Here is a 24,487-nt window from a genome sequence, read left to right on the forward strand (position 1 = left end):
TTTAAAACTCCAAAGCTCTAAACCTGTATGCTGTACAATTAATGTCATTACAATATCCAGGTGTGCTCACATCATGTTAGTTAACAGCTCAACAGTGACATGGAGCATAAGTCTCAACGTTATCAGTATCACGGCATGACAGCTGTCACGACAGATTTGTCATGCAGCAGGGAGCTGTCACTTCTCCAGGGTATGTCATTGTTACTCACTTATCATGGCTGACAACACTGACCAGGGGATCGACTCAGTTCACTACAGTGTGGCTCACATAACCCTTGCAGATATGGGCACAGTGAACAGACGCATTTTTCTGGCTGACAGGTCCCTGTGACTAAAAGTGACTTTATTAATTTGCAGAAACACCAGCCACCTGTCACATTTGAGCTGTCCCTGAGATCGGTTAGGGTGTCTAAAAAATTATCACAAGGCTTTTAGTGAGTGTAACTCCCAAGACCCCCTCATAAGCTTAGGACCCCAGCTGTGAAACAGCCTTTCATTGACCACCATTGACTTAAGCGGTAGTTAGTCCTGTGAAAGGCTCCAAAATTGGTTTTATCTTGAATTTTCTTTTCAAAAATATGATTAAAATTAAGACTATTAGAAAAAAAAAACACCTGAAGAACAAACACTTATTTTAGTTTATTTAATCCTTTAACTAATGCTTATAACTAACTTTTCTCAGGACAATTTCATGTTGTGTGTGAATAAAATAGAGGCTAATGCCTCTAGAAATGAATATTCCTGCATGATCGAGAAGGAAGACTACGGGGAGGTGCCAAACAACTTCTTTGCGCCAAGTCGGCCATGTGTTGTGCTTCCCTTGGATGATTTAAATGTGACACTTTCTGAGCCCAACCTTCACCTTCCTCATGTCCATCATAAAGGCAGTGCCAAAAAACCAGACGGCTGTAATGTGCAATATGTCTGTGACAGTTATGAATAAACAAAGCCATGTGACAGAGGGAGTTGTTAGTCAAAGGATCATTTTCACACATCTATATTTTGGTTAATTTCTAATAAACCAAATAAATCTCATATAGGCTATTTAGATTTTTGGACTGTGAAATGTAAATCATTTAATTCCGTGAATATCTAATACTAATAATCACAGCTTGTAGGAGCTTGCACTTGCAAAGCCCCTGGAACAACATAGCTCCTGAGATCACTCGGACACACAAACCCTTCCACCACGATAAGCTGGCGATTCACGGAGGAGTTTAGGAGGCCATTCAAACCAAAAAGCCAATTTAAAAAAAGAAACAAAAAGAAAAAACAAGTTTTAGTTTTAGTTTTGTGTATCTCAGACCACAAAGCACTACCATCTGAAAGAGAACTGATTATGATTTATTTTCATAATGGAGTATAACACTGCACAGTGTGTAAAAATGCCATTTTATATATTTAATTTTTTTTAAGCCTTGCATTTCATGATTTTTTGAAATGTAACATAATGTAGATAACTATTAAGACTATACACTATTATATACTATACTAAATAATATGAATTCACTCTCCTTTTCAACAGGACACCTCTTCACACTTTTCTCACTTTGGGAAAGTATATTTACACAGTACATGCAAAAAATATGGAGTAACTCTCGCTAGAAAACAGTTTGTCAGATGTAATGAAAAGTGGACACAGGAACTCCAGAGGGCATGGAGTTTTATTGACAAGCAATGCTATGAAAAGATGATGCACAGAACTGAAAAGATCAAGAATGTAATCAAAACAGATGAAAGAACTAACTAAACTCAAGAAACAAAACTGAGACTGATGTAAGCGTGTTTCCAAAAATAAATAAATAATATTTTTTTTGCCATCCATAAGTCAAAGAAAATAACTCTTCTCTTCTCTTCTGAGAAAATAACTCAAAATTGAGATAACTTGAAACAATCTTCTACACAGAGCCTTGGAAACCAACAGGGACAAAAACAGGACACGAGCTTAGAAAACTGGGACATTTCTGCACCATCAAATATATCTGTATGGAACCTTGTTTCTGCCACTGAAAAAACTTTTTTGCGCCAGGTTCGAGTTATTTTCTCAGCATTTTGAGTTAGTAAGTTGTAATTTAATAACCTAAACTTACAGATGGCCAAAAAAAATAATTAAACATTTCAGTTGCAGAAAGAAGATTCCATATATCTGGGTCCTCTTTAAAGGAAAAGGATATTCTTATGGTCTAAATTAATGTTCATATTATATCTATTCTGTATTTGCAGGCTTAAGCAGTAACTGCCACTGCTCAATTAGTGTGGTTGTGACACTGTCCAATAAAACATGTGAAAGGGCTACAGGCTAGCAAAAGAAAGAAAACATCATTTTAGCTGTGATATCTTATTTAGAAGTGTTGTCTCACAAGCTAACAAACAAGCAAAAATGTTCGCACAAACATTAAAATTGCTTGATTTCTCATCCCAAAAATGGTTTTGGACTTTCATAACTGTGGTTGCATCGAGCTCTCAAAACACAATCTAACTTCTACAAATGGTTGATGCTGGAAAACGGGGCCCAGGAAATCCACTGAATATCAGTGGACTGAATGAGCGAGCCATTTTTAGACCCTTCATCACCGTAACAGCTAAAGAGCAGCGAGGACTGACTAATGGGCTGAAGAAAGATGGAAAGATGAGGGAAGTCGGGGATGAAATGGCAACGGTGTCAAGAGGGACCGGAGCGAGTGATTGGATTAAAAGGAGGGAAGGAGAAAGGAGAAAACAGGAAGAAGCAGAGTGTTGGTGAACTGGTGAGACTGGGATGAAAAGGGAGTGGTTACAGGTGTGAGCATAATTCTATTTCTATATCTGCATGGATGACGGCGAGCTATTTTAATCTTTCTCTCATCTCCTCATCCCCCATCTCTTTTTCTTTTTTTCCCTTTCTTTTCATAATTAAATCAGATGAGACTCCTTGTCTTCTAACACTACAGACAGGACTAATTCTCAACACTCTATCACAGAAATGTAATTGGGTCTGTGATGCTGTGTTTCTAGCTGTGTGATAATCAAGTATGCAATTACTGTTGAGCAAATTACTGCACATAAAGATGATACCAGTCATCTACATAAATCATCTGTGATAATCCTTGCATAATCCACCTATCAGTTAGCTTAGAAATTCTATTTCACCTTTATCTATGTCTTTACTTTATGATCATAAGTACTTTATAAGCTGAAGCGTTGGAACTGAGAGAAGCCTGAAATCTTCATATCCTCTTGCTCTACTTTTCTTTTGTTTATGCCTCACTTCTTCATTCATCTCTGTCTCTCACCCTGTAGGCATCATTGTGAAAGTGGAATAAATTTGTGCTCAGGTCAGTGAAGAATGTAAAAACAGAAAGAATCAGAGGTGGAGTATAATTGGGAAGGTGGTTGAATAGCAGGTAGTGAAGGAGAGCAAGAGAAAGGGGAAGAGAGCAGTTTAGGGATGAAAGGCAAGATATGAGGATACACAGAAAAAGGAAGCAAGAGGGCAGACTAATGAGAGACCAGGGGTGAGATCACCAGACACAATTTTTTTTTTCCTTTCACATCATTCTGAGGACTGAAGGCCACAAAGGTGTTTTTTAGTGAGCGGCAGGGATGAGGAGAGAAAACAAGACAAACAAAGTGAAAATGAGACTTGTGAAGGGTTTTGTGTAGAGCATAAAAGGTTGGCGTATTTGTAACGTGTGTGTGTGTGTCCACATATGTGTTTGTCCACGAGCTTTTGCGTCCTTCCAGCCTAAGAGTGTCCTGCCTTCTCTCGATGGAGCTGCTTTCTTTGTTCTCCTCCTAAATAGCAGTTGTCACAGTCGTCCTCCCACACATAGAGAAAGAGCCAAAAGTCCCCTAAATCATCCTTGTTGTTGTTTTCTCTGTGTTCTTTGCCTGCTGGAGACCCTCTCGTCATCACAGGCGCTATCTAAGCACTGCAGCCATCCTCCAACACTGTGTGCGGTGGCCTCATGTTTTTATTTTTTTGACACAGCTCCACACAGCCTGCAAAGCATGAAATTGTGGTATTAATGTGGATCTGCAAAACAGTGACGGTCCTGTTCTTTCTCTTTTTCTTCTGTTTGCGTGGGTTTACACATGCACATGTGTTTGCTTGTTAAGGATCCTGGCTGCAGCAGGGGCACACATGAACATCTCAGTGGACTTGAGGACGCTGAGAGCTGTGCGAGTACTTCGACCTCTCAAATTGGTCTCGGGCATCCCCAGTGAGTTTCACATGAATCCATATCCTGTAGTTTTCCTTTTCATCTAGATCTACGTAGACACAGGCTGCTCATGACGAAGAGGATTAATGGACAAGCTTAAGCAAGTGACAGAATTAAAAGCAACAACCTTTATAATGGCAAATACTGATATTTGGTATTGGCATAAGGACAGCTGTTGTTTTTATTTGAGATATGGCCTCAGAGCCCTCTAGAAGACTAATCAATACTATTATAACAATCACATTAAGACATCTTTTCAGACCTCATGTCCTTGTTCATCTCTACAGACATGCAACACTTTACAGAGGAGCCATTTTTTAGTAGAAAGAAGTTCAAAAGGGACAAATCTAAACCTATGTACAAGCAGGGTTTTAGTGAAAATACATCTTCTGTTTTTCTCTTCTAACGACTGAACAAAAACTCATAAATAAAAAGTGAATTAATTAATTACATTAAATTTCTTGCCCCAAGTTGACTTCCAAACAATATTCTGGTTACCCTCATAACAGACTAAGATTGAAGATGTTATGAGAAGCTTCAACTGGTGCATTTCAGTTATTATTATGAAGTAAAGCTGAAATATTTTGTATTCTGATTATATGTCTTTTTGGTCCCTTTGTGCTCTCCCTCCAGGTCTGCAGATAGTCTTGAAGTCTATAATGAAGGCCATGGTTCCTCTGCTGCAGATTGGTCTGCTGCTCTTTTTTGCAATCCTCATGTTCGCCATCATCGGTTTAGAGTTTTACAGCGGCAAACTGCACTACACCTGCATACCAGAGCGTGGAATACTGGGTACAGTCATTCAGAGTTTATCATTAGACATTTTAGGCTGTTAAGCTGTGCATAGATAGTACACATATTTAAACTCATATATACAATGACTTTTCTCCTTGACTGCAGTAGTTCATGGTATTATCTTTAAGAAGTCTTTGTACCTTCTCTCCGAGTAACTGACAAGTCTGTTGCTTAGCTGTACATAGAGATGAACGTGGGAATATATGCATATACACAAGGCTTCTGTTACCTCATTTTTTATGTCACTATTGGCTATTAAGATATTTTATTTATCTTACACAACATTTTTGAATTGCACTCAAAAAGACAACATTGTCTCAACATTTCCAAAGGCGTGAATGAAATACAGGAGAGTATTAAATGATTGTAAATGCAGCATGCATATGAATAGAAAACTGACTGACACAGGTCTGATCTCATTCTTTTGCTGTTTATTGTGTTTTGCTTGTGCGCACTAGTGTCATGAATGTTTATGCACCTCTTTAGGTACTATTCCTGTTCTCATAATCACAAATGCATACACACACTCGCACAAACACACACACACACACACACACACACACACACACACACACACACACACACACACACACACACACACACACGGCATGCCAGCCTGCACCTGGAGATGTGATCAAACCAAACCCTCTTCTGTATAATTAAAACCAACAATGCAGGCCAGCACAATGGTTCATTGTACATTCATAGCTGTCATTAACCTCCAAGCTGCTCCTGTCACGCTCAAGCTGAATGGACAGTTTGATAACTGAGACAGACTGAAGTGAATATTGTGGGTCAATAGATGATCAGATAACTAGACAGTTCACATTGATTGGTTTTAGCTTTATATACTCACTCCTAAAGTGGAATAGGCCAGGTTGTTGCCTTTTTTGGTCTAACTGTAGCTCTGTTTTTCCTACACCTCTATGTTCAGAAAATGAGACAATGGACTCATCTGAGGTTGAGTTTCCATGTGGTGTGCGTCAGTGTCCACCCAAATACACTTGCAATGATACCTGGATCGGCCCCAATGATGGCATCACCCAGTTTGACAACATCCTGTTTGCTGTACTCACCGTTTTCCAGTGCATCACAATGGAAGGATGGACCACAGTACTCTACAATGTAAGATAGCTAACACACACACACACACACGCACGCGCACACACACACGCACACACACACGCACGCGCACACACACACGCACACGCACCTGCCATTCATAATTTGCTGGATTGCTGCAAATTACTGAGCAGTAGTTTGTTACAATTCAGACTCCATTAACCCCAATGAACAGAAGCAGCTTCAGCTCCAGCACATTAATGGTTGCTGAGTGGATGTCAGCAACCTTTGCATCCTCATCTCGCTCATGCAGTTTACCTGTACATGGAGAATATGTGGAGAGAAGGGCTGTGTTGATTTCGTTTAGCTCTCAGTTTGAATTTTAAGCCATCTGCCCTGTGAGTTGTTTAAACTTACATTTAGAAATTTAAGCTAGAATTGACTCTAGAAGTGACTCTATAATCTTTTATTATGTGTAATACATAATAAAGGGGGGAAAAGAGATTTTATTTATAATAATTGTATCATTAGGAGTCTATTCTTAAGGATTGTGTATGTTCATCTAAATTATGTCTACTCGTTGTCATTTATGTATATTACCACATGGGGTGGACAGTTTTATCATGTCGCATCCTCCTGACCCACATCACTGAGCAACTATTGATTCTAAAAGGCTCAAAACCATCCAGCTTATTTTCAGCATGAAGTTCAAAAGCCTGCATTTGTGTTGATATTGGGATACACTGGTGCACATGGCATTGGCATGTTTGTGAGGGCCCCTGGCTTAATGCTGAACAGTTTATAAAGGTTTCAGAGCAGCATATACAGGCCTCTAGATGACATCTTCAGGGAAGATTTTGCTGCTTTCAGCAAGACACTGCCAAACCACACAGCATGGCCCGGGGTAAAAGACTGGCTGCTAAGCCAGCAATTGTCACCTATCACCTACTGTAAGAGACAGAAGATGAGAAGATGCTGCATCGCTTCCAATGACATCTGTATCAAGCACATTGTGCCTTTGTAACAAATTTTGTTTGATACTTAATAACAAGGAAAAAAGATCTCAAAGAAAGACTTGTGGAATTTAAAGGATTTGCATTATTTGACCTAGTTTTAATATAAAAAAAAACACTAGAAAAACGAAAAGAAAGGATGCATAGCATGCACAGCTCGGCTTTAATGGTATATTTTTGCTAGTATGTTTTTGCTTCTATCTCAGTAAAGCAATACACACTGCTGTGCCAGGGCATAATTTGCGGTCAGCTGCCTGCTCTTTCAGTTTTATTGAGATGGATGAAGGCATATGATTTGCCAGACTGATTACATTATGTCGTCTAAAGTGATGGTGAATGAGCTTTACCAATGAGTGAGGACCGACAGAGGACAGAAAACGATGACATCAGTGCTACTGTGCTGCTGAAATTGATCTCTTGATCATACAGAATTACTGGGGTCCAAACAACAATATGCACCTGTGCTATATGCACAAATTCCAAAGTCACATGAATAAACACCAGTCATATTAACATAAAGAAAACACATTATCCACTGATGTCCATGAAGAATAACTGTTCCCCTCTCCCCCACACTTTCTCTGCAAGAACAGATCTGTGGGCATGTTATCTGTATCAGTTCCCTGCCTGCGCTCAGCCTCGAAGCTTACACCTGTGTCTTTCTGTCATCTTTCCCTGTGGCAGCATGGGTCATGCTCCAACCTGTCTTGATCTAGCTAAGACTTTTTTTTGTTATGTTTCAGACCGACGATGCCTTGGGCCCCAGCTGGAACTGGCTTTACTTCATCCCTCTAATCATCATTGGCTCCTTCTTTGTCCTGAACCTGGTGCTGGGAGTCCTCTCTGGGTAGGTCCAAGGACATTTTAAATCCATCATGATTTCAGCCTGTTGTAAGAGTGATGTAGATTTAAAAGACTTTCTAGCTCTTAGATCCTCAAAATCTTTTTTTCTTTTGTATTCACTACCTTTTCTAGGTCTTGCCCTCTAGATTCAAATGTCCTCTATCAAACAGTTGTGAGCTAGAAACAAAGTGAGGGGTGTCATCGGCAGACAGAATTAAACTGACTAAAATTCAGAGATGTTCAATCATGTCACACATTTCACAGGGACCTTGAAAAGTACCTTTGAGAACACATTCTTGGGGATATAATCCACTGTACTTATCTTTTCAGGCAGCAGTTTTATGATCACTGAAAACCTACCAGGTGAATAGTGTCTCACTCAAAGTTGTCATATAAAAAGCTTGAATAAAATTGAGGATTTAGAATAGAAAATTAAATTCAAAGGGCTTCTTCCTGATTTGAGTAAGCATTTTTTTCAAACTAGAATTACTGTGTAGTTTGGTTTGTTAACAGGCACAGGTTTAGGTCTCTGGTTTTCAGGGGCCCCAAGCCTATATCTTTATGGCTTCACCTTAAGATCTTGCAGGTTAGATTAGATTTTTCACTAATAAATAGAATTACTGACAAACTAGCTGCTGTCAAATCAAACTGTGCAGTCTCACTACAGAGTGTCTAGTGCAAGTTAATGAGTTTACAGAAAGGTCAGTTCAGGATCCATTGTTGTTATCTCTGCAGTGAGTGAGAGACAATATTTCCCTTGAATTCCTCTCCTCTGCTTCTACAGTTGGATGAAGAATGAGAAGTTCAAGACAACAATAGCTTTTTCTTCACTCACCAAGAGGAATTATTTGTCCTGGTGACTATAAATTCCTTTGGCCTCAAAGAGTAAATAAATAATTCTCTGTTTTTATTTGTTTCTGCAGAGAATTTGCCAAGGAGAGAGAGAGAGTTGAAAACCGTAGGGCCTTCATGAAGCTGAGACGCCAACAGCAGATTGAGAGGGAGCTCAACGGCTATCGGGCCTGGATTGACAGAGCAGGTGGCTTTAGTCCCAGTCACAGATGAGCTTTTCCTTAATGAGAACAGAAAAAAATCAATATTTCACTTTAAACTTGACTAATCCTGCCAATTGTGGAACATGGGGATATCTGAAGCAATATATAAGTGTGTTGTTTTGCAACAAATATGCTGTAAATATATTACAAAAGCTGGCAATATAGCTCCTTCATCTGAATCATCAGCAGCTCAATTCTTACCATGCTTCTTTTTTTTTCTTCTAGAGGAAGTGATGCTTGCAGAGGAGAATAAAAATCCAGGACCTTCTGCCCTCGATGGTAAGTCAACAGAGATCTTTGTTTTTCCTGTTTTCACTGTGGACATGATCCTTTTGCTATCCCAGCATTGCAGTACATGCTGTCTCAGTTTTGGCTGGCAAATATGCTACAGGAAGTCTGTTCAGTCATATGCTATTATTATTTTGTTTGTTTGTTTGTTTTAAACTCTGTATTGGCTTTAGGTTGACACACATTATTTAAGATACAGATATAGAAGTAAAAACACTTTCCAGTGAAATGCATTACATTTCATTGTGGTTATTCATTTTGGCTTCCAGTGCTTTGGCTCAAGCTAATCCACACTGAAACATCTCAACAATAGTTCAGTGAAATGTACTGAATATATTTCCATTAGATTTGATAATGGCTTATTCTTGCTTGCAGAAGAACTCCTAATGACTTTGGTCATCTTTTGACGTTTCATTGCTAGCATCCAGTCAAAGCTTAAATTTGTCCAGTACTTCAGTTTATGAATAAAATAATTACATTCCCATACTTCTTTGCTGTTATATGCTGAGTAAGCATTTCGCTCAGAAGTATTTCAAAAGCATAGATATAAGAGATGGATGTGGCCTCTTGATCTGAAAAGTGAAACCCAATGTGGAGCTGCCTTACACATGCATTCTTTCTAGTATCCAACAGGGGGTGACTCTTCTGGTTGCAAAAAGTAGTCTGACTGTATAATGCAGGATTTACAGTACTGCAGTAAACACTCACAACATGTAGACATGGTCTGTCTGTAGCTGTCTGTAGGCAAATGCGGGCACAAGCGCAGCACCGTAAATCTACCTTAAGAGAAAGTCTGTGAGAACAATCCATCAAGGTCACTTGATGTGTGACTTCAGTAAACATTTTCCTGTTGGTCTCAATTTCTAGTTTAAAGTCTTACTGAACACAATTTTCATTTGGAAAATCCCATGTACAGTAAAATAGATGGCAGTGTATGCTTTAGGGTGTGTCATTGTGACAAACGAAGCACTATTGTGTTGGCTTGCAGTGCTCCCTTTGCTCGTCACATCTGGTTTAAAAACACCAAGATGGTAGCAGCTAAAATGCTTTTTTTTTGAGGTTTTTAAAACAGGACCAGTGAGTGACATCACAGTGGCTACGTCCATCTTTTAAATACACGGAGAATGTACTGAGATGACTTTAGCGTTAGGCTCACATGAAAGTAGGGGAAACCCATCTTTACATTTAATGCTAAATGTACAGTACAGTGTATAAGTTCAGGATATGAGCATCCTAGGTTGTGTTGCTGCTGTAGGGCATATCTAGAAATTTCTCATACTCTCTCAACATCTCTCTAAACAATTCTTAGTTCCAGAGCACTGATAGTACTAAACCTGTCATGACACAGTGGCCAGCAGGTAGCTAAGTGCTGCTCTGACCCTCTCAACTCTACTGTGACCTTTACTCACTACAGCAGCAGGGCTTTTATTAAATGTTGATTGATTGGCAGCTCTCAGGAAGCTCCCAGAGTGGAGTACAGGTGGTGTCTATGGTGAGAACCGTCCTCTCTTCTGCATTTTGCCTAATCCACTTCACACCCCATTTTAACACACACACACACACACACACACACACACACACACACACACACACACACACACACACACACACACACACACACACACACACACACACAGCCACTAATAAGCAAACAAACAAACACTTAGAAAATGGAAAAGATATCCTTCAAGGATGTTACTTATGCAAAGACAAACTGACATTGTTGAATTTAATTGTGCAGCGCAGATTCAAGTAGAAACGCAAAGTGGCTCCAGCTGTTGTGATGACAATAAATGCAGATGCTCTTATAGCTTTGATTAAAAAGAAAGGTGGTACACAGCAGTTGCCTTAGTAACCAATAGTCTCAAAATGCATCAGCATGGATGTGCTTGTGTGTGTGTGTGTGTGTGTGTGTGTGTGTGTGTGTGTGTGTTTGTTTATAATACCTTGTGGGGACAATTTTCCTGACATATACTACGTTGTGGGGACCAATTGCTCCTTGTGGGGACTGGAACCTTGTCCCCACAAGGGGAAACCCTGTTTTTGGGTCAGGGGTCAGAGTTAGGGCTAAGGTATGAATTGAGTTTAGGTTAGGGTTAGGGTTAGGTATGTGATGGTTAGGGTTAGGAAAAGGGTAAAGGTAAGGTTTAGGCTGTAGAAATGAATGGAAGTCAATTGAAATTCCCCACAAAGATAGCAAAACACACTTGTGTGTGTGTGTGTGTGTGTGTGTGCGTGCGTGCGTGTGTGCCCACATGCTCATTTGATCAGTGGCTTATTAAAAAGTCCCCGAGCAAATATTGACTGCAAGTAGATTCAGAAAACACAACATAGTGGAAAGGTGTGGGAAAGGGTAGGACAAGATGAAAGGTAACCATAAACACATCCTTTAGGGAAAAGGTCAAAACAGGCTCATCACGTCCACTTCCAGCATGCGTGCACTGCACGGTGTGTGCTTATGCTGTATGGGAGCACTTGATAACGGCTCAAATAAGAGGAATGCATGGACTGTTAAGTAGCCTTGGAGCATGGTGTGCCATGATGAAGAAGCATCAGAGGATTTGCATTCAGCTTTTTGGATCATTGCACTAACATTAAATGATCATTTTTGTCTCATTTAGCTGCAGCATTATTGAGCTGAATTTGCCCTTTTAGCTGAAACTTCACAGACATTAGCCTGACATGCATATTACTCTCACTTTGATTTCTTCTCATCATTTGTTTTTTCATATTCTTTTCATTGCACACTTGCATAATGCCTCAGTCCAACTATGAATGTCTTTAAAATGTTTTTGTTTTTCTTTTTTAAAATATGAGGGTGGTTGTGCACAAGGCTATTTTGGAGTATTCTTAACACTTCCTCAACTCAAAATAATCAGTACTTTGACTTGAAGCGATCTAAGCAAATAGTTAATGCTGTTTTCTGACCACAGTCCCCAAAAATCAGCCTTGTGTCACTGCCCTCACAGTGTCATTTCTCAAGTTTTATAAAATGTGCAGTATGAACAGCCTGTTCTGGGACTTTTTTAAAATTCAGCATGCTTTGTCTGCAGTGTTGAAACGAGCCACCACCATCAAGAGGAGAGGCATGGATGTGGTGCATCAAGGGCAACCAGGGGAGGAACAGTATGGTGACATCTCCTCTGTGGGTGAGTGGGAGTGCAGACAAGCTCAGACATATGGGCACAGAAAGTCAAACACCAGCAGGTGCACACTGAGCTCTGCTGCATTTTTAGAAGTGCATATTTTTTTAAGACTCAAAATGGGAGCGTGTTGTACTAGATCTGTTAGACTACAATTTGTTTTTACATCTTACATCTTTACCCCAAGGCATCCCCATGACTAGAACAAGTATCAGGAGTGCTAAGCGAGGTCCGACAGCATATTTCCGCCGTAAGGAGCGTCTGCTGCGCATCTCCATCCGCCGTGTGGTGAAGACACAGACTTTCTACTGGACTGTGCTCAGCCTTGTGGCTCTCAACACATTGTGTGTCGCCATTGTTCACCATAATCAACCTTTATGGCTGTCCAACTTTCTCTGTGAGTCACGAATCATTTTGGTAGCAGTTTAAAACACAGGATGTGCTCAGGAGGTTAGTACATCATTTTACTCCCACTGTGCTGGTGTGATAAGGAGATCAGCATAGTCCTAGATTAAGAACACAGGGAAATTATTTGGCCAGTTTCAAATCTTTTATTGCCCAATTTTAAAAGCAACAATTGACGTTGCTCCTAGTAATATCAGCAAAAAGAAAAGAAAAATACAAATCTGTTACTAAGCTTCAGGACAGTATGAGAAAAAACAAGAAAAGATGGGCTGTAGCAGACAAAAAGGACAACTCTTCTCTACAAGCTTCCACTGGCAGGCACCAGTTGAGTGACAGTTATACAAAACATAAAACAATGATTGCTTTAACATGATATTAACAACCAAAAAAGAGCTATCAGTCTAGGCTAAATGAAACCTAAACATAACATAAACAAAACTTATAAAGACAGGGCTTTATTACAACTCCTCATATGCCTCACTAAAAGGAGGGAGCAGAAAAGTCCCATATGGCTGAAAGAAATGAAAATCTAGAAAACAGCAAAGCACATATTAACACGTGTACATGTATCCACATGTGAATGCAACAGCTGTCATTTATAACTGCTTTTTTTGTTGCAGTTCGCACATAACAACAGCAACAATGTCATGGTCTGTGCGAGGTTTTAACATTGTTATTTGTTGTTCCAGACTATGCAGAGTTTCTGTTCCTCGCTCTGTTCCTGACTGAGATGTTCCTTAAGATGTACAGCTTGGGCCCACGTCTTTATTTCCACTCCTCCTTCAACTGCTTTGACTGCAGTGTCAGTACTCTGCCTCCCTCTCTTCGTATTTGTGTCTAAGAAAATTCAGATGCTTGTCTTCTTAAATTATGCTGCATCAGTCTTTCTCTGCAACATCTTTGCCTCTCCTTTTCTCCTCTTCATGACAGTACTAGCTGTATCTGTTCACTTGTCCTGTTTTGAGAAACAGGCTATTCTTTTAAACTCTGTGTAACTTCCCTACATGTGTCTGTAGGTAATTGTTGGCAGCATCTTTGAAGTGCTGTGGGGTTTCTTCAGGCCTGGCACTTCATTTGGCATCAGTGTCCTGCGTGCACTGCGTCTGCTGAGGATCTTCAAGATCACCAAGTTAGTCCTGCAGATTTCCTCACTCTTTGCCATCTGTTGAGATGTCACATTATTTACAAGAGACATTTCCCTGTTGGCCAAAGGCTAGCAGCATTAGTAATGTGTGGGTGCAGTTTTCCAAATATTGCCCTAATATGGGATATCTTGTGATGTGGAGGGATTCTTTTTTTAATTATCCCCTTACTTTCTTTGTATACTAAACCACAGAGCAAACCACCTGGTGCTTATGTGCCCATATAAGTAGCTTGCATTTTAACAGTGTGCCACTCATTTGCATTTCTATAATAACGTTGAATTCACAATGGACAGTTTAAAATCAGTGTAGCAGAGTCAAAGGTTTTCTGTCTTTATTACAGTCCTTCAACTTCCTTGTTAAAACCTGACACCTGGCTCACCCACCGTGCATTTCTATGGGCTTTCCTAATTGATCTAACCCAATCTCCAATAAACACAATCCCCCTTCAGCAAGTTTTGTTTCTGAACTTGTTTTGAGTTTTGAACCTCTAGCAGGGATGAGGAGTGAGCTACAGTCTCTTAAACGCCCTTTGCTTGAGCTGCATAATCCTGTTTTGTTGTTGTTTATTTATTTATTTTTCATTTTCACACTGGTATTCTTCAAACCTAAACAACACTAACAAAAGAGACATCAGTTGTGGTTGTTTATGGGATTAAAAAAAAAAATTTAGTAGCTTCCTCTTGAGAAACAAAAAAAGCTTTGTTCACATATGCACATCATTTATTTTACATATTTTTCATACTCCAGCTGTAAACGCATTCTTTAGATGTTTTCGTGGTAATAGACTGCACAAACCTTAACCCAAAAGGTGCACATTTTTACCTCCTTTACACTAATGTGTTGTTTGATTGCTTTCAAGGTACTGGGCGTCTCTGAGAAACCTGGTTGTCTCTCTGATGAACTCCATGAAGTCCATCATCTCCCTCATATTCCTTCTCTTTCTCTTCATTGTTGTCTTTGCACTCCTTGGCATGCAGCTCTTTGGTGGAAGGTAATGTTTAAAAGACAGATAGATTCCTTCTTCTTGTGTTCTGTCATTTATATACTGTGGACAGGCAGAAGCTCATATTAAACATGGCCAAAGTTTCTAATATTGTTTCTATATAGTTTCTATATATTTGCAAGTAATCCTCAAACAAAAGCTAAGACTTCAGGTGGCTATCAACAAGTGATTTCAGACTTTTTTTTTTTTTTTTAATTATGGATCTTTATGATGTCATAAAAAGAGGTTATCCTTATTAACATGCTTTTCCCAGCACAGAGCTGTGGCCATGATCACCCTCACTCATCTGCTCATGAAGCCTTGTGTTTGTGAGGAGCACCCAACCAGAAGAAAGATGGCTTAAACAGAATGTGTCCTTAACGGGAACTAAAATAGCTTGCTTCAGACTGCAGATCAGCTGACCAGCGTCATTGTGCAAAGCTACTGTACTAGAGTCCAAGAATAGAAATATGGAGTAGGAAATGAACATAATAGAACCCCTTTAAGAAAAACTCAAACTCTTGTAGTTCTGTGATTTAATTTTAGTTTGATGCCCAGTAAATTTACGTTCAGAAACATAAAAATAAAGATAAAGTAGACTTTGTGGTGTCGTAGATTCTTATTTATTGAACTGAGATGAGAATAAATATACTAGATGGTCCTATCACCCATTCAGAGTTTTTATTATACCAAGACACTGTGTGAGTTCAGTAGAGATTTAAGACTCTACATTTGTCACACGCACAGCTATTCTTGCTCGCTTTCCCCCCTGAGTCAAAGGCTGTTTCCCACAAGCTGCTGCTTCAATAAAAGCTGGCCGAGGTAGACAAGCATGTCCTTGTAAATGAACTGACCTCCAGAATACAAAACAAAAAAGTAAAAAAAAAAAAAAAAAAAATCAAAGTCTGTCAAACAGACTGTCGTACAATGGATTGTCATTGGTAGACTGAATTTTATGCCTCTGCACAGACAGCAGTTATGTCTAGATGCATTAAATTTTTGAGTTATCTGTCTTTCCTATTTTTGTGATTGCAATATCTTAGGAGTCCCTTGAGGGAATTTCTTTACATTTTGGCACAAACATCCACATCCAGACTTAAGGAAAATTAAGTGGTCAAATTTTTTTAGGTCAAGGTTGCAACGAGCTTACAGAATACATTCAGAACTCGAGAATTACTCATCAATTATCACAAAGTTTCACACAAATGTCCAAAGGTCAAAATTCAAGTCTGGACAGACATGGGTATAAATGTGATTAGCAGAGGGCATACAGTCCTTGTTCTCTGAATGGACTCAATCATTAATGTCGCATCTTTTTCACAGGTTCATCTTTGAAGACTACACTCCAACAAACTTTGACACTTTTCCTGCAGCTATCATGACCGTCTTTCAGGTCTGCAAATGAACCGTCTGTTTGCTACATGACTTTTTTTTTTATTATTACTGTTAATCAAAATATGTAGGTGTATTAATACTTTTTTGGCAAATGGGGAATTAAGGGGTGAACTCATCAGCAAAGCCCTGCATGATTGTGTGCCTCTGTGGGTGTGTTTTCACAGATCCTTACCGGAGAGGACTGGAACGAAGTGATGTACAATGGTATTCGCTCCCAAGGTGGAGTAAAGTCTGGCATGTGGTCCTCTGTCTACTTTATAGTTCTCACTCTTTTTGGAAACTGTATCCTTCATTCCACTTCTTTCCAAAATAATATACAGACTATTTGCAAGTGGTAAGAGCAAAAAGCTATGTATCATTTGGTGGGCTCATACTCACAACCTCTTGCTCTCAACCCCACATTGCTAGTGCTGGGTTGGACCCCCTTTTGCCTTCAGAACTGCCTTAATTCTTAATAACAAGTTTCTGGAAACATTCCTCAGATGATAGCGTCACATAGTTACTGCAGATTTGTAGGTTGTCCCACTATATCCGAAAGGTACTTTACTGGACTGAGATCTGGTGTCTGTGGAGGTCATTTGTATACAGTTAAATCATTGTAATGTTCAAGAAACCAGTTTGAGATGATTTGAGCTCTGTGACCTGGTGTGTTATCCTGCAGCCATCAGAAGATTGGTACACTGTGGTCATAAAGGGATAGTCAGCAACGATACTCTGGTAGGCTTTGGGGTTTAAATGATGCTCAGTTGGTAGTAAGGCATGGCACATTCAAAGTCACTTAAATCACCTTTCTTCTCCATTCTGATGATCAGTCTGAACTTCAGCAGGTCATCTTGACCATGTCTACATCCCTAAATGTATAGAGCGTATTGCTGATGAAGTGTCATATTAAAAAGATTTATTTTTTTTTTTCATTTCAATCATTTCATCCCTGTTTCTTGGTTTGTAAGAGAGGGTCTGATGACATCACAATTAGACGTGGACACAACATTCCCACTGGCCATTTGTCTCATTACCATTCTGCAGCTTTTGTGGTCAGATTATGACCAGTTTTGACCAAGGACACATCACTGTGGTATTGCAAAAGTGCAGAGTGTTTTTTTCTATTCCTGTCTGCAGTACTGCAGTGCATCTGTCTTTTAACAATAAGTTAATGTGTGAGTCCTTAACATAGGTGTAACCAGACACTCTGCTTAATGTCTTCTTGGCCATTGCTGTGGACAACCTTGCCAATGCACAAGAGCTAACAAAGGTAATAAAACATGAATAACAAAAAAGGCTAATTAAAAAAACAAGTATGGACTAATGTGCTTTTACTGCTTTCTCTTCATGCTGTCTCTTCTTCAATGAAGAGTCTCTTCATTAATGCTGAATAGTTTTAATAATCTCCCCTCTATCATGTCCATTTCTGCCCTTTCTTATTTTTTGCTGCCTTGATTCTGTTTCATTATTTAAAATTACAGATGTTAAAGCTGTTCATTTGCCTCTTGCTCATTTCTTCTTTTGATCAGGATGAAGAGGAAGCTGAGGCAGCATTCAACCAGAAGCATGCTCTCCAGAAGGCGAAGGAGGTTGGACCATTGTCCTCCTTCATGTCTTCAGAGTAAGTGCTGTATGCAGCCTCTCCTGCCTGACCTTCTCCTCTGCCCCCTCTGTCTCTCTCTTCCTCTCTCTTGTTCCCTTCATCCACCAGGAAGTGTGGCTAGTCTTTTGTTGGATTACTAATGAAACTACAGAATGTAGAACACTTATAAGTTCAGGCCATGTGTTATCAGTACAGATGATGACTAAGTTGAGTTGCTGTCTAAGTGCTGGCTTGTAAAAGTTAAATGTCACTTAGTGGTTGTTGAGTGAACCAGTATTTGGTGCTGTCCCACTCCAGACTTATTGCTACGTGTCCACTGAAAGGTCTACTGCCTATCCTCTGCCTGATCTCTACACTGTAATTTGCTCCTAATTGAAGTCTATGTCTCCATGGTTACTGGTTCCACTCTGGGGTGGGAGGTGCTAATCTAGTTGTTATGGAGACAGGGTTACTTAGGATCCAAATTAAGGGTGGTGTGTCCATTACAGTAATACACGTCTGTGCTCTGCAAAGCAGATATTGTGTTTTCACTTGTGGAAAATGTTATTAATAAAGTATTGTGACCTTGTTTTCTCAGTATCCAGGTCTCCAGCTTGCAGAATAGATTTTTTTTCCCCCTCGGAAATTGATTGCACATTGCCTTGGCATAGGTGGTGGAAGTGCATGTGCATGAGCATGGGTGGGGACCTCCTGCTCTGTATGCACGCTGTGTATTGAGAAACAAAGCAGTTTGTTGCATGGGCATGAAGAAGATTCTATGGGAACCCAGATTATTAACATAAAATTATGTTTTTCATTTATTCTTTCTCTGTCTTTCTTTATTGAGACCTTGCCCTTTTTGTTAAAGTTCCTCAATGGAAAAAAAATGAGAACAAAACAGAAGAAAACTGCAGAGGTTTATGAGTTTCAGTTGAGCCACTTGAGGGTCCAGGCCCTTCTCAGAGCCCATAGAGAAGACTTGGGGGGGGGGCATCATCTATATTCAGAGAAGACACTTTGAACTTTAAGGGTTCCTGGTCTCATCTCTGATGTCAGCTGTGAAACTATGCCAGTACCTACCCCTGCCGACCCTGAAGAAACTTTGCATGGCAGCATTTGCTAAATGAAAAAAGTGCAAGACGCTTCACGTTGGAGGCTGATTATTATTTCACCTTGGGAACAGCATGCATCTGGTCAGCATGATCAAAGGAAGAAAAACAGAACTATATGTACACACACTCACCGAGAACGTAATATTTGGGTAGTGTTTTCAGTGTGTGTTCAGTTTTTCTTTCACTGTGAAGTCTTTAATCCCTCGCTCAAATGCTGTTTAGTATTCTGAGTATTTTGGAGCTAATATTTAGAAGCTCGGCACTTGAATTCCTCCGGTTAGCTCTGCTAGCATGTCCCAGAAGAATGCTAATTTGTGAGTGCTCGGAAGTGGCAGTGGTGTTCAGAGCTGCATCCCAATGTGCTGGTTTTGTTCAAAGGGTATCTGAACATGTACTCTTTGTTTGCCAGTGGCGCCCATCTCTGTGTTTTCTACCTGTACTCATACCGTAGCTCAGAATGTCGAACATTTCCGTCTACTCAAGATGTCTTTTTATCAATGTTGCGCTTACTGTTGATGTTTATAAATGTTGTTTAACTGTTTTTAATAAAGCCACCATCTTGTTTGTCAATGTGCTGCTTGGCTTCAATGGAGACACACACCAAAGCATCAGGAATCCATTTAAATACCCAGATTTATCCTTTATTCACTGAGATTATTATTATTATTATTATTTTTTAAAAAGCAATGTATACAATGGAAACAGAATATATATGTCATTAATACTTTATTTTATTTATCTGTACAGTTTTCTGAAAATAGCTTTTTCCCCTCAAACAATGAATAATAAATTCACAGCAGCTGCTAAATGCCATTAACAGCCTGGATAGTTGTTTTCATGACTGCAACCTTTGTGTGAAGTGCCAGTTTGCTGTGTGTCTCCTGGCCTGTTTTGTCTCTGCTCACAAAGCACTAATGTCTTGTTTTCAACCAATCGCTCATTGATAACACGGATCACACAAGAGTCCACGCTCCAGTAAGTAATGCTGTCTGTTCAGCTCTCTGAATCTCTCACTCATAGACTCATCCTGTGTAGTGTTCTGTTCGTGCTCTGTCCTGTACCTCCCAACTCTCCAGCATCATTTGAATCTGCATTTTTTTTTGAAGATCTATTCCACTGATATCATTTTGCATCTTAGTATTTTTTTTTTTTTTGCTCTTAAAGTCACACAACAATCAAAGGCTTAATTTTTCACCCAGCATCTTCATTGATCCAAAATATTACTTCATGTTGGATGAAGTTTCTCTTTGTACGGTAATCACTCAAACATCAAACCAAAGCACTTGCTGTGTGCTGTAATGTTAATTTTTTTGGTACGTGTTTTGACTGCAAATGCACATTTCATAAAACAAAAAAGGAGAAAATTACAAGTTTCAGTCATGTCGCTTGTTTTGTAAATATGCAGCAAACTTCTGACAGACCTGGATCAATAAATTAAGAAAGTTTTAAATAGATTTAAAGTTAAATGCTAACACCAACCTTATTTTAACTTTGCCTCATGTTTTCTGTCTTCATATGCTGACGTCTTACCTTGTCTTCCTCTTTCCAGGGGAAGCCGGAGGAGGCGGCCCTACCTGTACAGGAAAAGAGCCATTCACCGCAGCAGGCCTACCTACTCCTGCTCCCTGGAGGAAGCCCAGGGTAGTGTTAGGGAGGGCCGCCCACCCCCACCACTCAACCCCTCTAACTCTTTCATGTCCAGGAGAGAGAGAGGAAAGAGGATGACCATGTCAGTATGGGAGCAGAGGACCAGCCAGCTGCGGAGACACCGCCAGATGTCCAGCCGAGAGGTCCTGTTCAATAACCCGAGCGAGGACAAAGATGGTCCTCCTCCTTCGAGCCAGGCTCACGTGCGTCCGCTGTCACTGCACCGCAAGGCCATGCAACAAACACCGTCAGGGAGTGTAAAACACCTGACAGACCCCCTGGCCTCCCCAGCCAAGAACCAGGCTTCAGGCTCCTCCATATCTATGGATATGCCACTGGACACAGCTCTGTCTGGTGACATACCTGAATCAGTGGAGCCAGAATCAGTGGATCCTACAAATGTACCACTTACTGATTCTGCCTACATAAACATTCCAGAGCCACCTGAATCAGAGCCCATCTCTCAGAGCAGAAACCTGGATGTTAGTCAGAGTCATAAACATGTCAGTGAGCGTCGAAGCCCCAGATTGAATGGCGAGCGGCAACACAGGGCAGTAAAGAAGTTCAGACCTCCAGACAATGGGGAGACACTGACTCCAGACATTGGAGGTCATGGTGGAAACAGGGGCAGGAAGGAGCTGCATCACTGTGACCATCAGACCAGGACCAGAAATCAGGGGTCTTCTCCTGCAAATGGAAGCCAACTAGCGAGTAGCTCTGTCATTGGCGAAAAGAAGAGAAACCCTGGGAAGGTAGAAGAGAAGCCAGCAGACCCTGAAAACAAAGAGGGAGAGGTCTCCAAACGCGAGGAGAGCAGGTGAGACTGTCATGGTCCTGGGCCAGTGGCCCAGTGTTTTTTGTTATCTTTTGTATTGGTCCTCAGTTGTTATTTCTAGTTCCTTGTGTTTCCATGTGTCAGGTCTGCGTCCTTGTTCTCCCATCTGACTTCCTGTTTTATTTTGATAGTCATCTGGTCTCTGTCTGTCATGTTCAGTTTTGCTTCCCTTGGTCTTGTCATTATGATTAGTATTTCCTTATTTCCTGTGTTTCCCAGCTCTTCCCACTCCCCTCGTTATCCTCGTGTATTTAGGTCCGGTGTTTTCACAGCCTGTGGTCGCGTCATTTTCATTTGCTCCCCTGCTGTGTCCCTTCTGTGTTTTGCCTTAGTCATGGAATTCAAGTCTAGTTATCCTTCTGTTTTCCTGGTTTTGCTGCTGGTTCTGTTCAGCCTTGTTTTTCTGTCCTGCACTCGCCAAATAAAAGCTGAATAGGCACACAGCCACACAGCCGTACATGACAGAGACAGACCAACAGCTGCTTATCAGATGTCTTTTTAGTAGTTGAGATTATCAGATAAAAGTAAAGAGAGATGGAAAGATCAAATGGAAAAGGAGAACGAGATCCCAAGAAAGGCCCAGGAGAGCTAATATTTAATTACATGACTTGGAAAAATCATATAGCAATGCACAAACATGTTATGTGTATACAATGAAAAATACATAACTTATGATAATATAACAAATTAATATCTGTCTTTTGTTTATTTTAATTTAGCATTTTTGTCTTTATGGCCCCCTTTGAAAATTTAATTTTAATGAAATTCAACCCTGTTTGAGAATCTAATATTTGTTTTCTTGCATTTTGCAAAAAATTAATCGAACTATACTGCGAAGAATTATTCACAAGGGATAACAGAATGTGTGGCTGTTAGAAATTATTTTTCTTTTTATTAGCATGCAAAAGCTTAATGTCCTTTCCTCAACCATTCATTGACACCTATACATAAGATTATCTCTCTATTCATGTTAGCAAAACCAACAAATAATGTACTAAACAAGGTATAAGAACCAGTCTAATCAGTCATGGATTTTGATCGTTTCATGCTACATCAGGGATGTTGAAAGGCTTGAGGCCAACATTTCTCATGTGACTTTAAACTGCTGCTTTAATTGGTCTTTGTGTGTTTTCTTTAAGTCTTTTTTAAATTATACTATAATCACAGCTTTATTTTGTGTGACCAATCACTGACCTTGTCTTTTAAGAGTACTACTCTTACCTCATCTTAATTCTAGATACTTAAACTTTTGTGACATTTCCAGCTTTGCAGTCCATAGATTCACTGCCCAGCAGCAGCTGTCCTGCTGTGACATGCACACAGCAGGATAGCTGCTGCTCACATCTGTCCAGTAATGTGTTCCTTTCTGCATCTCCAGACTGAGTGATAAGAGTGGAGAAGGAAACAGTGCTCCAACAGAAAACCAGAGCCACACTGGTGATCAGGGTCCTCAGAAGCAAGAAGAACCTCCTGAAGTGTCTGCTGTCCCAGAGGACAACAAAGAAGAAAAAAAGGCGCCGCAGGAACAGGATACATCTCAGCTAAGCTCCAGTGTGATCATTGAGGTGCCCAATGTGCAATCATCTCTCGAGCTCTCCACGATCACAGGTAATGGACCGAATGCAGATTTGCGATTTCTGGGTCCTTTGTGCATTCTTGCGTTCTCTAATGATTTGTGACGAGGCTGCTCATATTTGTTGCTTTGTCTGAAAACTCATAAGTGATCGCTTACGTGGGACTGCTTTCCTTTTATACAGGTGGATGATCTGCAGCTATTAACTGCAAACTCTGCACCTCTTTTAAACTGGAAAAAGCATGTTCAGAAATTTTACTGCAGAAAATTTTATCTCTGAGTAAAGATACAATTGTATGGTTGTGTGCATTATGCCGTATCTGTTACATTTAGTTGAAATTGTAGCCTCCAGAGTTAAAGCATTCTGAGAAGCAGTGAGTGATGTCATCACCTAAACCAGGCCTCACAGTTCACAGCTTATTGCTGCTAGACTTCATCACCTCTCACTGGATGTTTTCTGATTAAAAACTGAAAAAAAAAAAAAAAACTGAACTTGGTAGTTTTTAGGTTGGCTTTCTGAGGCTAATGCTGTCCCAATGGGAAGACTATGATAAAACTGCATCTTCTTCTCTTGACCTTCTGCAGTCAACAGTAAGGACCCTGAACAGTGTAAGTTGGATAAGGAGGAAGCAGAAGAGACAAAGCCGGTCAACTCTGTGATCCCAGACAGTATGTTCATCTTCAAACCCGACAACCCGTAAGTTGCTGTCTGTCACACTTCTCAAAATAAACTGCTTTTTTAAATGTGGACCATTTTATAATGTTGGCATTATAAGGGAATGATAGTGCTCAAAATATTGCATGTTGTTTATACTGGTGTGACATATTCAAAATGAACAGAGCTTAAGGAACAGTGAGGCATTTTTTAGAAGGATGTGTAGAGAGAGTTTGATGAGAAGGTCAATTGCGCTCTCAGATTTCAGAGTCTCTTCTGGTTGCCAGACAACCTCACAGTCAGTAATGCCTTAATGCCTGGATTATCTGGGCTTGGATTTCAACCAACCAGGGCTCTCACAAACTCTCAAAATGCTTTGTAAAATTAATGGTGCATTCAAGTGCACTTTGTAAAACCAGAAGTCTACAATTAAATAGAGGGGGGGGGGGGGGGGGGCTGTTTAATATGGGAACATTTCAGTGATTTTCTACATGTCATTTTCTCAGTTTTCAAGAAAGAACTTTTTTAATCATCTCATCATAATGACTACTTTTAAGAGATTACAGTCTACAAATTTGAACAAAATCATTGCATCAAATAGCTAACAGCAGTTATCAGCTGCAGCATAATCATGTATTCAGGGTGAATGTGAAAAAAAAAACATAGGGAAGGATGAGGTTTTTTTTCTTCAAGAAAATAATTCAGGAACCAGAGTGGTCCTGTACACCCTGAAGCCTGTTAGACTATTTATAATTTATTAATGTTGTAAATGT

The 24,487-nt window shown here is 40.0% G+C and overlaps 1 protein-coding gene across 3 annotated transcripts in view; it reads left to right on the forward strand.

Moving 5' to 3' along the window:
• cacna1ea (calcium channel, voltage-dependent, R type, alpha 1E subunit a) overlaps positions 1–24,487 on the forward strand; it is a 113,334-nt gene that overhangs the window by 68,273 nt on the left and 20,574 nt on the right. For all 3 annotated transcript variants that reach the window (XM_030726566.1, XM_030726565.1, XM_030726567.1), the window contains exons 7-24: positions 4,099–4,202; positions 4,836–4,994; positions 5,932–6,122; positions 7,816–7,919; positions 8,839–8,954; positions 9,196–9,249; positions 12,312–12,407; positions 12,589–12,798; positions 13,496–13,608; positions 13,823–13,935; positions 14,811–14,942; positions 16,257–16,326; positions 16,493–16,610; positions 17,513–17,580; positions 17,840–17,931; positions 20,554–21,468; positions 22,865–23,094; positions 23,645–23,756. In XM_030726566.1, the coding sequence (XP_030582426.1) occupies positions 4,099–4,202; positions 4,836–4,994; positions 5,932–6,122; positions 7,816–7,919; positions 8,839–8,954; positions 9,196–9,249; positions 12,312–12,407; positions 12,589–12,798; positions 13,496–13,608; positions 13,823–13,935; positions 14,811–14,942; positions 16,257–16,326; positions 16,493–16,610; positions 17,513–17,580; positions 17,840–17,931; positions 20,554–21,468; positions 22,865–23,094; positions 23,645–23,756 (2,997 nt within the window). The remainder of the gene's footprint in view (positions 1–4,098; positions 4,203–4,835; positions 4,995–5,931; positions 6,123–7,815; positions 7,920–8,838; positions 8,955–9,195; positions 9,250–12,311; positions 12,408–12,588; positions 12,799–13,495; positions 13,609–13,822; positions 13,936–14,810; positions 14,943–16,256; positions 16,327–16,492; positions 16,611–17,512; positions 17,581–17,839; positions 17,932–20,553; positions 21,469–22,864; positions 23,095–23,644; positions 23,757–24,487) is intronic.

This window comes from Archocentrus centrarchus, chromosome 4 (assembly GCF_007364275.1).
Source record: "Archocentrus centrarchus isolate MPI-CPG fArcCen1 chromosome 4, fArcCen1, whole genome shotgun sequence".
Taxonomy (NCBI): domain Eukaryota; kingdom Metazoa; phylum Chordata; class Actinopteri; order Cichliformes; family Cichlidae; genus Archocentrus; species Archocentrus centrarchus.